Below are 12173 nucleotides of genomic sequence, written 5' to 3' on the forward strand. Positions count from 1 at the left end.
GTTTTCCCCCATCCAGGTAGGTAACTTTTTTGGGGAATTTCTTTATGTAAGTATGCAATTGAGATCTTAAAAGATAGACTAATGTGTAGTAAGTTTTCTAATCAATAGGTATTCTCATACTGGAACATCTTCATCTTAGATTATCTGATGAATATGATCATTCACTTTGTTAATGTCATCATTAGCCAAGAGTAGACATGGAGTTAAACGTGGTAAGGTCACTTTTTTAACCTCTTCTGACTTTATATTCGCAAGTGTTATCTTCACATTAATTAAAAGCTTAGACAAGTTTTTTAATTAATGGAATGACAAACATTGTTCCGTGTTTTGTTCCTCGCACAGTTCTGATTTTATTTTCAGCTCTCAATAGACACTTGTGAGTTGTTTTTGTTGTTCGCTTTCATAATGCTTCAGTTTGTCTCGACGATGAGATACCAGGCTTGTTTTCAGGAACCACATTTTGTTTTTCTTATTCTCTATCGTCACGTCAATTTTAGCTTCCAATTTCCAATGATATTATGCTCAGTTAGTGATACATAGGTGTTTTTTCTATTACATAACATAAGGATGGACTCCCATGTTTTCAGTACCATGTTGACAATTTACCAAGCCCATCCTGCGTGATTGAAAACATTCTGGTCCTGATTATGTTTTCCTCGATATAAATCATAAAGACTTCTGACAGAAACCCTTGAAAACAATGTTTCTCAGCAGTGTTCTTGGAGTCCTTTGTTATTTTTCAAGAGCAGTGTATTGTATCTCATAGGTCAGTATAGGTTTATGTTCTCTTTCTGCTCAGGCCATGTTTGCTATTAATTAAATGCTAAAACAAATACATTAATTGGTTCCCACTTGTCCCTGACAACGGCAATACCTTCTGAAACTCATTGTAGTCATAAATATCATGTTACCAGACCGCTACTCGGTGAACTTTACTGACACTGGGGTCTTTTCTTAGCACCTTGTTGTTGAGTAGTATAAACTCTGGTAGGGTTACAATTTATACAGGATTGTCTTGTAAAGAAAAACGGTTCATCACATTACCAGACCGCTACTCGGTGAACTTTACTGACACTGGGGTCTATTCTTAGCACCTTGTTGTTGAGTAGTATAAACTCTGGTAGGGTTACAATTTATACAGGATTGTCTTGTAAAGAAAAACGGTTCATCACCAGAGAATGTGTAACATGATTGTGAAGTCGTTAATTGTAGGTACCTACTAACACTATTTGTTTATATTTTTACCATCAGCCCAAATCCAAAGACATGTAGTCAGAGACTCAGCAGTACGTTGGGTTAATCCAGTTTTCCGGTTGTACATGATTGTGAATTCGTTAATTGTACTATCACTATTTGTTTATATTTTTACCATCAGCCCAAAGACATGTAGTCAGAAACTCAGCAGTACGTTGGGTTAATCCAGTTTTCCGGTTGCTAACTTTAGCTTCTGATGAGACGAAAGATCAAATTGGATTGGATTCAGCTAACACTATTTTGTTTATATTTTTACCATCAGCCCAAATCCAAAGACATGTAGTCAGAGACTCAGCAGTACGTTGGGTTAATCCAGTTTTCCGGTTGCTAACTTTAGCTTCTGATGAGACGAAAGATCAAATTGGATTGGATTCAGCCTCATTGGATTCAGCCACCTTTGATTGATTCACCCTGTCTGAATAATAATTGAGGGGCTGAACCGTCCACTTCTATCAGTGCGATCATAAATACCAACACCGAGGCAAATAAATTGGACTTCTAATATGTCTAATGAGCTGAGACTAATTATAATGTATTAATTAATTTTCTAAATCAATAAATTTCCAATATTTATTATCGAAGCCTTGGAGTCACACCAAAACCCTTTAACTACTGAAATTGAACACCTTCTTAGGTAACACTTAAATTTAGGAAAATTAGACTGATTGAAGAGTTAGTCACCTAGTTATCTGTTTCGGGCTGATACATTTTAGGCATAACAAATCTAGTGTGTTATGTATGGCACATCCGACTGAAACATTTAATAGCTCTGAACAACTTTTACAATTCTGTCTTTGATAACACCTCATTAGATTGTAAATATCTAATCTTTTACTTAAAGTTTCCTTGTTTCGCTACCGCCCGGCGCCCATGAGCTTCCTTCTAAGGTTGTGTTTTCATCAGGAATACTTGGAAAGTAAAATCTACCTCAATCTTGTGATCAGAGAATCACAAAACGTCAATAAGGATATAGGAAACATTAAATATCTGAGATGCAATGGAGTCAAAGGGATGAAGAATGTGGTCATACTCACAGTTCTCAGGTCTACTCAAAAGAAAAGATAAGTCAAGGCCACTCAAAGAACTTTGCTTAACTTTGAAACTTTCAAGTTTAAATGTTTTTAGGTAACACTTAAATTTATGAAAATTAGACTGATTGAAGAGTTAGTCATCTAGTTATCTGTTTCGGGCTGATACATTTTAGGCATAACAAATATAGTGTGTTATGTATGGCACATCCGACTGAAACATTTAAATAGCTCTGAACAACTTTTACAATTCTGTCTTTGATAACACCTCATTTGATTATAAATATCTAATCTTTTACTTAAAGTTTCCCTGTTTCGCTACCGCCCGGCGCCCATGATCTTCCTTCTAAGGTTGTGTTTTCATCAGGATTACTTGGAAAGTAAATTCTACCTCAATCTTGTGATCAGAGAATCACAAAACGTCAATAAGGATATAGGAAACATTAAATATCTGAGATGCAATGGAGTCAAAGGTCCCTACCGCCCGGCGCCCATGAGCTTCCTTCTAAGGTTGTGTTTTCATCAGGAATACTTGGAAAGTAAATTCTACCTCAATCTTGTGATCAGAGAATCACAAAACGTCAATAAGGATACAGGAAACATTAAATATCTGAGATGCAATGGAGTCAAAGGGATGAAGAATGTGGTCATACAGTTCTCAGGTCTACTCAAAAGAAAAGATAAGTCAAGGCCACTCAAAGAACTTTGACTTAACTTTGAAACTTTCAATTTAAATGTTGTTGGTTCATTAGCTGTTGCTTTGTACACTTTAATGCTTTATTGTTTTCGATCTGTGTTAAATGTAGAACTTGAAAAGGGTACCTACATTGTGTTTCAAATGATCGATTATCTCAGTTGGCACCTCCTTTGGGAATTTTATTGATTAGATATGTAGGTACCTATGTAGAAACTTGAGATTGTGTGTATGAACTTTTTTATTAAGTACATAGTAGATTTTAAACTATTTCCTTCTTCTTCAAACGAATCCAATCTGTGTTAAATGTAGAACTTGAAAAGGGTACATTGTGTTTCAAATGATCGATTATCTCAGTTGGCACCTCCTTTGGGAATTTTCTTGGTTAGATATGTATGTAGAAACTTGAGATTGTGTGTATGAACTTTTTTATTAAGTACATAGTAGATTTTAAACTATTTCCTTCTTCTTCAAACGAATCCACGTTTTTTACACATTTTACTTTGAATTATCATAATATTGGATCATACCTCATGAAGATATCTTTCATGGAGATATTAAAATTTTCAGTATTTTGATCTGCTCTAAAGTTGTCACTGTCTTGTATACCATTTTGCACCAAGCTATGTGTAGCAACTCTATCTCTGGTTATGTCCATGTGAGAACTGGCAGTGTAAGCATGTTAATGAGAGGGATACTGTTCATATCGCTTGGCATGTTCTCCACTTTGAAACATGATATTTTGTCGTTGAAATATCACTGAAGTATGAATGAGCATGGGATTTATTTGCTCTGCTGGTATGTATTATGTCAATAATGTCATCGACATTTCTAATTGATTTGTGCTTTATTTGTTTCAGGTAAATGTCAAGAGTTTTCAATGACAGATTTTATGTTGTCGTCAATCAAATCATCCTGATGTAATCCGGTAAATGGAAAGATTCAATTAAACAAGTTGGTGGCTACTTTACCAGCTATAGTCACAGACTTGGTAAAACGGTTTTTTCTTCAAGTTTTAGGACTAAGGGCATTAATACATGAATTAACTCTTTCTGATTTTACATTTTTTACTTTCTTTTCTTGTAACCGAAGGAAGACAAAAGGAATCTCCGTGAATTTAAATGCGTGAAAATCAATAAAGAAATTCCTTGTTTAGTTGAACTTTATTACTTAGGAAAGCCGATTCGCCACTGATAATATTTTCATTCTTCTCCTTCCTCTTTTTCTTCTCCTCTTCCTCCCCTTCCTTCTACTTTTTTTTTCTTCTTCTTTTTCTTCTTTGCCCTCTTCCTCATTTTCTTTATTCAGTTGATTCCCCTTGTGGGTTTCCTCAGGACAAGATGTGGTGGTATTTTTGTGCAAGTACTCCATTACCGCACTCACATAATAATACACACTACACACATTATGAGAAAGTCGTTCACTATGCACTCTGCATCACAAAAACTGAAACAAAAAGCAGCATAATAAAGCCATAGGTACTTGGATCTCGTATGAGCACCTTTCAGTCTGTATCCTAGAAATAATCCTGGTTATCTGGTCTTATTAAGATGACATGTGAGAAGAAATCGCTCAAAAAATGATAGAAGATTCGAATAATAACGGATAACAATAATATCTATCAAGTTATTGTGGAACAGGGAGGTAGGCACTAGAACGAAGCACATCAAACATGGTAGGATGGATGAAACTCAGCTGAAGAATGGGAAAAAGACCTTTGTCCAGCTTTAGTGAGGAACAGTTCCTTCAAAGATACGCAAACATTTGCCACAAGCCACAATCCTCAAAATCTACAACGACAAGGTAAACGTCTAGATGCAAAGTCTGATCCAACCTGTTATCCATCTGATCCAAAAATCCGATGATCAATCAGGATTACCATGCGTGACTTTGGTCCATTTAACTGCAGAAGGGAACAAACCCCAAGTCCATCTGGTACCGAAAGGTTGATCTTAATATCTGTATTTTATGTATAGCTGGGCACACAGGCACAGGAGTGGCAGAAATGACATTCATACGTCCTTGCAGGGCGTTATCACTTATAGGTGAGGTGACAGGTTACTACTAGTTGGGAATATTATTATACCTCCATCATAACTAGCGTTATTATCAACATACGATATTGTACTCTTTTTCCTATCGGTATGCTTGATATGGCGGATAGCTGAACGTACTAAATTAGTACATTATGAGAGTATTTCCCAGCCAAAGATCGAGCTATAACAGTACCTGAGTGTTTGATAGGCACGGAGTGTTAAGTTCCTGAAGGGATACTTTAGTTAGTGGATGTGTTCAATTGATCAATATTTGGAGCATATAAATAGCTTTTTAAGGCCTTTAGGTTTAGTTGCACCGCGTATTAGTAAGGTTGTTCCGGGCAACACATCTCTTACATAAAATCTTTACAAGTTCTCTTTCTCTTTCAATCGGAATACACTATTTTCTTGTCCTTTGAATGTGATTCGTCTTAGTTTAGTTCTTCAATGTTGTTGATCTCCGTTTCTAGAATGTGCCCCATTACGAGTACTTTTCTGCCCCCATGTATATCTTCTCCTACGGCCCTGATTCTATCTTGAGATAATATCGCTCTGAGCGCGTTATCAGTGGATAATTATTTACTAGGTTGCCTGAATTTATTGTCTACTACATTCCAGTATTGCAAGAAATTTTGCCGTGAATATCAATAAATTAGCAAGTTACCAGCAAGCTGTTGTAGATTTTGGTAAGTACCCAAATCAATACACGCCTTTTTTGCATCATTCAAGAGTTATCTCATTAGTTCTTTTTGCTGATTTTGAAGTGCTGTAACTATTTGTTCAATGAAGACATCTCAGAGAGTGGCTTTCGCTAAAAGAATTTGAATAATCTGGAAGAAACGGAGAAGATGTTTGATTGTTGAAGTTCTTCTAATAAGCTAGAATTCAAGACCCAAAATTTGTTTCATTTGTAAGTCCTATAATACTTCCTTACAACTGTGGACTCATGATAATTATCAGATACCTATATCACTCTAGAGGTGACTCAATCGGCTGCTACATAGTGACTAATCTTACATTCCTTCTCTTCCCTGCTTCCCGCATCTCGAAAACTCTCTCCTCTCCCACTCTTCTCTCATCCTACCTTTCTTCCTTTTCACGTATTTGAACTACTTTCTTAATTCGCGATTTTCGCGACATTGGCGGCCCCAAAAAAAAAAGAAAATGGGCCCTAATAAAGGACTAAATAAGGTTACAATAACAGTAAGATACCTGACTAATACAATGAACAATATGGTATACCTGACTGAAACTTTCAAACATTCGAAAAACAATAATCTCTAATACATGTCAGTCCTAAATGTCCTAGCTACAAAAAAACATAGTCATAATTTCATAAATATTCTCAATTAATCAAAAAAAAAAGAAAATGGGCCCTAATAAAGGACTAAATAAGGTTACAATAACAGTAAGATACCTGACTAATACAATGAACAATATGGTGTACCTGACTGAAACTTTCAAACATAAAAAAAAAAAACAATAATCTCTAATACATGTCAGTCCTAAATGTCCTAGCTACAAAAAAACATAGTCATAATTTCATAAATATTCTCAATTAATAAATGACAAATTACAATTTCAAACTGACAAACCTTCTAAGTAACAATAACCATTTAAGAAACAAAACTATTGGAACAAATTAATAGAACTTTATCCGTTCTGCACAAACTCAATAATAAATTACAATGAACAAATAAAGAAACAACAAAATCTCAGGTACCTAGAACTTTATCTGTTCTGGTCAAATCTCAATAACTAAAAGGCTGAAAAAAATAAAGAATAATTAGCAAACAAGAAAAATGAACTTCAATCAAACTCAATATTTACAATAAATCTCATACCTCCAAAAAAACACCTGTAAACAAGAATAATTAGACAATTTGAAGGTACCTACTAGTCGAAATCGGGTAATGTCAAAATAGGGAAATACTGGAACGCAATTTCTACTTGAAAAAATGTTACTGGATTCACTGTCTGTTATAAAATATTTATCTGCGGAACTACTGGAACTGTCTCTTACTCAAAGTGGGCAACCACGTAACCACGCTCTGCTACCAAACAAGCTGTGGGGTTTTTTCGGCCTTCTTCTTTTTCTCAGCCCGCCGTTCCCCCAACCCACAACCTGTTAAATTTGAATGGGGAAAAAGCAGGTGTGGGGTTTTTTCGGCCTTCTTCTTTTTCTCAGCCCGCCGTTCCCCCAACCCACAACCTGTTAAATTTGAATGGGGAAAAAGGACTAACACTTGATTTGAACTTCTTATTAGAACTTGGAATATTTATACACATAAAGTTTATTGATATTTGATATTTCAGACAGGTTATTTTACACTCACAAACAAAGGTCTCTTATTGAACTTATTAGGTCTTTACTGATTACAAAGTACTTGGAAAAATCACTCGGTCTTTCTTCTACCCACCAACTTCCTCTCAAGATCAAGAATCCACTGAGATAACTTTTCATACAACTCTTCTGACTGTTGAGGTACCAAAACCTCTAACTGAGCCTCATCTTCTATGGCCGCTTCTAGCAAATCTCTCCTTTGAGAGTAGACCTCTAATCTGGCCTTAGAACGACCAACTACTAATCTAATAGACTCAGCAGTCTCTACAAATCTCTCCTTTGAGAGTAGACCTCTAATCTGGCCTTAGAACGACCAACTACTAATCTAATAGACTCAGCAGTCTCTTCTGTGTACTCGTCTTCTACATCTCCGATTTGAGATAACACAGCCTCCAATCCACCCAACTCATTCCTACTTCTAGTATAATTTCTCTTTAAAACAGTAGTCATGGTGGATAAAGAAAACAATACAAATAAAAATCAAAATTATGGACAAAACATGAACATACAAAAAATGAAGAAAGGAATAAAAATCCAAGTACCTAGATACCTACATTTTGCTACTAGCAATTTTTCTCAAGGAATAAAAATATTTACGTATCTTTAATCCAAGTACCTAGATACCTACATTTTGCTACTAGCAATTTTCTCAAGGAATAAAAATATTTACGTATCTTTGAATAACAACATCTCGCGCGGATGAATACGCTGGACTCAGGAAGTAGGAGAATGAAGTCACGGGGTCAAGGTCATCGCGCGTCCTTTCCATCCTTCAAACATCGGCTTCTCTCTTTTGTGCTGATCTTCGCTCGCGTGTCCTTGAAGCTGCGCTGCGCTGAATATTTTCTTCTGCTCCTCTACACTTCTGCTTTGTTCGTGAAATGTTTGTACTCTTCTACGTTGATGAAATGAAATTTTGAAATGCATGTACACTTATGAGGAGAATGTTTTTATACTGGAACGCAATTTCTACTTGAAAAAAATGTTACTGATTTCACTGTCTTTTATAAAATGTCTATCTGGAACTACTGGAACTTTCTCTTACCCAAAGTGGGTAACCACACGCTCTGCTACCAAACAAGCTAACCACGCTCTGCTACCAAACAAGCTGTGGGGTTTTTTGCGCCTTCTTCTTCTTCCTAACCCGCCGTTCCCCCAACCCACAACCTGTTAAATTTGAATGGGGAAAAAAGACTAACACTTGAAACTTCTTATTTGAACTTGGAATATTTATACACATAAAGTTTATTGATATTTCAGACAGGTTATTTAACAGTTGACAAATTATGATCTCTTATTGAACTTATTAGGTCTTTACTGATTACAAAGTACTTGGAAAAATCACTGGGTCTTTCTTCTACTTACTTAATGTCTTCTGCTACACTTTACTTCTGATACACTTCCTACTAATCACTTTCTTCACTACTGCCTATCAACTACTAAACTTCACTTGTACTAATTACACCTTCTATGAGATCCCCCTTGCTATATCACCCTCTTCTCTAACTTTGGATCTCACAAAAAACTATAACTGAATACAAAACTAAAATTTTTCACAGCGACTCTAATGGCTACTTCCTAGCTACTCTAATGGCTGCTACATAGTGACTCTATCGGCTACTACATAGTGACTCTATCGGCTAGGTTTATGGTTGTGAAATTGTAGTGCTTTTATCAGCCTGTCGAGGTAGGAATTGTCAACTTTTATCAAAAATGGAAACGAAAAGTTTACCGGGCATATTTAAGTTGATATTGCACCGCATTAAATTTGTAGTTTTAAAAAATTTCACTTGTTGGAAATGTTCAGTCAAACTACCAAGTTACCATGTGAAATCATGAAACGGAAGATGGTGTGTTACACTCCCACAGTAGAGTCAAAGTTCTCATTCCTTATTTGTTTCTTGAGCCGCATCGAAGACCGACACGGTAGAATATATATAGAAAGATATACATCGTGTATAACATGGTCAGGTCGTTACCTTAAGGCAGTCACCCCTGACGGACACAGGTCATCTCTAGCTCTGGTCTGCACATACATGATTTTACCCCATTTCGTTCAGCATTGTATCACTTGGTATAACGTGGTATGCGAGCTTGAACTCTCCTTAAACTTAAACTTGATACAGTTGAGTTACTTTCAAGTTTATTTTGTAGCAGGAAAATAATAACGTTAGATCCTCTACCTCGCGTACTTGTTAACTGAACTTCTGGTCAGATTAGGAGATATTATTTTATTAATTAAAGCCTTGGAAGAGAAATCACAGGAAAAGTATTCTTTTCTAACTGTCCTGTCCTAGAAATCCTAGAAAATGAACAATGCTCAATTGCAAAAGGAAATTATGATTCAAATCTATGTATAGAAATTAGTATAATTAGTCCTGCATAATTATCATTCTCAGAGCAGTAAGTTCTATAAAGTGCAGATACTGCTGATAGCATTTTAAATTTATGAAATTTAAATTAAGATAAACTCAACGGGCAAGCACTTGGGTTGTTTTAATGAGGAACCTTTCATTTTCATTATTTTTCTAAAAAGTAAATGATTTATTGCAGTTTTGATCTCATAATTATGAATCTCGAGAGTTCATTCCAGTCAAAAGTTCGACCTTGGTCACTCTGCACCTATCGCAAAATCAGAAGTTCGCCCAGCAACTGGTTTTCTTAAATCAGGTCCTAAATCAATCAGTTTATTAATTGGTATTATCTCACCACCAAACTGGGAGCAAATTGGTTTTTATCTGGTATGTTCTTGGTGTGTTTTTTGTAACTAATTGGAAAGATATACATCGTGTATAACATGGTCAGGTCGTTACCTTAAGGCAGTCACCCCTGACGGACACAGGTCATCTCTAGCTCTGGTCTGCACATACATGATTTTACCCCATTTCGTTCAGCATTGTATCACTTGGTATAACGTGGTATGCGAGCTTGAACTCTCCTTAAACTTAAACTTGATACAGTTGAGTTACTTTCAAGTTTATTTTGTAGCAGGAAAATAATAACGTTAGATCCTCTACCTCGCGTACTTGTTAACTGAACTTCTGGTCAGATTAGGAGATATTATTTTATTAATTAAAGCCTTGGAAGAGAAATCACAGGAAAAGTATTCTTTTCTAACTGTCCTGTCCTAGAAATCCTAGAAAATAAACAATGCTCAATTGCAAAAGGAAATTATGATTCAAGTCTATGTATAGAAATTAGTATAATTAGTCCTGCATAATTATCATTCTCAGAGCAGTAAGTTCTATAAAGATACTGCTGATAGCATTTTAAATTTATGAAATTTAAATTAAGATAAACTCAACGGGCAAGCACTTGGGTTGTTTTAATGAGGAACCCTCGTATAACTACTTTTAGAGTGGATCTTGATAAACAATTTATTTTGCGTAATTATCACCTGATGGCATCAAGTAGGTATCGTATCAAGTTCTAACTCGACCGTTTTATTTTTTTTTTTTTATTTTATTTTTTTTTTATGATTACTGTTTAAAAAATAATAATAATAATAATAAATAAAAGTTTCTACTCAATGAACCACTATTTTCTTTGGTTTATCACCGTTTAAATAAATAGACACTTCAAATATAGGAGGAAAAGATTTTTTTCTGGATTTTCCTCATGCGGATGAAATATCCCGTTAATTAATAATAATTAATTTTAAAGGGATTATTACCTACTTGAAATGGTCCTCAGCAAAGTGGGTTTCAAACTAAATTTCATTAAGGAGATATTCTGTTCCATTAATTAAGATATAAAGTAATATATACGTACTTATTTGGTATTAAGCTCATTTATATAGCTTTTAAAATTGGGACCAAACGCCATCAAATTCCGAAACCTAGAACTCATCCAGATTTGGTCTCGGGCAGTTACCAGTTCATTAGCGGTCACTCTGACATAAACTGCACCATAAAATTTAATACTTAGACCTGTCATCGATTGATCTTCAGGATAGTCTCTTCAGTCCATCATTGATGTGGATATATGTTTTAGACCTGTTGGTGATTAAACGATGGGCAGTGGACAAATTCTGGGATTAGATCAAAAAGAACGGGGAAAATCGGAAAGATTATAAACCCAGAGGACGGTAGTGTTTAAAAGATCAAATCACAAACCAAACTCTTTATAGTACCAAAGTTTAAGGATACCTTTTATTATTTATTTTAGAAGAGTCATAAACCGGGTCCACAAACATGCTTTCTGAGAAGTAAATTTTAGAAGATATTTAGGAGAATTCTACAAGGTCTTCCTACTCACGAAATGAAATATTTTTAAGAATAGAATCTAGCTAGATAGAATGTGGACGCGGTATCAATCATCATGATTATTTTTAGCAAAATAACCTAGGTAACTTATCTTTTGGAAATTAGATAAAATGATTCCTTTTTTTTATTCAGATAGTATGATCAATAAAATCAATAAGTTTTTTCTCCAACCCATCTATATTTTCTCCTAAATCCCTCGAGGTTTAAATCAAGCTAAACTCGTTCTTTTGACATTTAATGCTATTTAATGTAAGATAATGTGCAACGGCAGTTAATTAATCAAAAATGCAGTCAAGTTTATGACTTGCCTAAAAAACATACAAAAAATTATAAACATAAGATACAAAACCGGTCTACCGTCAGTTTCTCCAACCCATCTATATTTTCTCCTAAATCCCTCGAGGTTTAAATCAAACTAAGCTCGTTCTTTTGACATTTAATGCTATTTAATGTAGGATAATGTGCAACGGCAGTTAAATAATCAAAAATGCAGTCAAGTTTATGACTTGCCTAAAAAACATACAAAAAATTATAAACATAAGATACAAAACC

General features: G+C 35.0%; 1 protein-coding gene across 1 annotated transcript; it reads right to left on the bottom strand.

Moving 5' to 3' along the window:
* Positions 1–7408: 7408 nt before the first annotated feature.
* Positions 7409–7947, bottom strand: LOC113465422. The gene is made up of 2 exons (XM_026819930.1): positions 7648–7947; positions 7409–7567 (listed from the first exon to the last, which is right to left on the bottom strand). The coding sequence occupies exons 1-2, from the start codon at positions 7804–7806 to the stop codon at positions 7409–7411; spliced, it is 318 nt and encodes a 105-aa protein (XP_026675731.1). The 5' UTR covers positions 7807–7947.
* Positions 7948–12173: the final 4226 nt, after the last annotated feature.

The sequence above is a fragment of the Diaphorina citri genome, unplaced genomic scaffold (genome assembly GCF_000475195.1).
Source record: "Diaphorina citri unplaced genomic scaffold, Diaci psyllid genome assembly version 1.1 scaffold104, whole genome shotgun sequence".
In the NCBI taxonomy this organism is placed as follows: Eukaryota; Metazoa; Arthropoda; class Insecta; order Hemiptera; family Psyllidae; genus Diaphorina; species Diaphorina citri.

What these genes read in the sequence shown, in the direction of transcription:
- LOC113465422 (XM_026819930.1), bottom strand. Translation starts at nt 7,806, where the DNA reads ATGACTACTGTTTTAAAGAGAAATTATACTAGAAGTAGGAATGAGTTG. An exon ending in GTTCTAAGGCCAGATTAGAG is followed by an intron (nt 7,568 to 7,647) that starts GTCTACTCTCAA and finishes GCCAGATTAGAG; the next exon opens with GTCTACTCTCAAAGGAGAGA.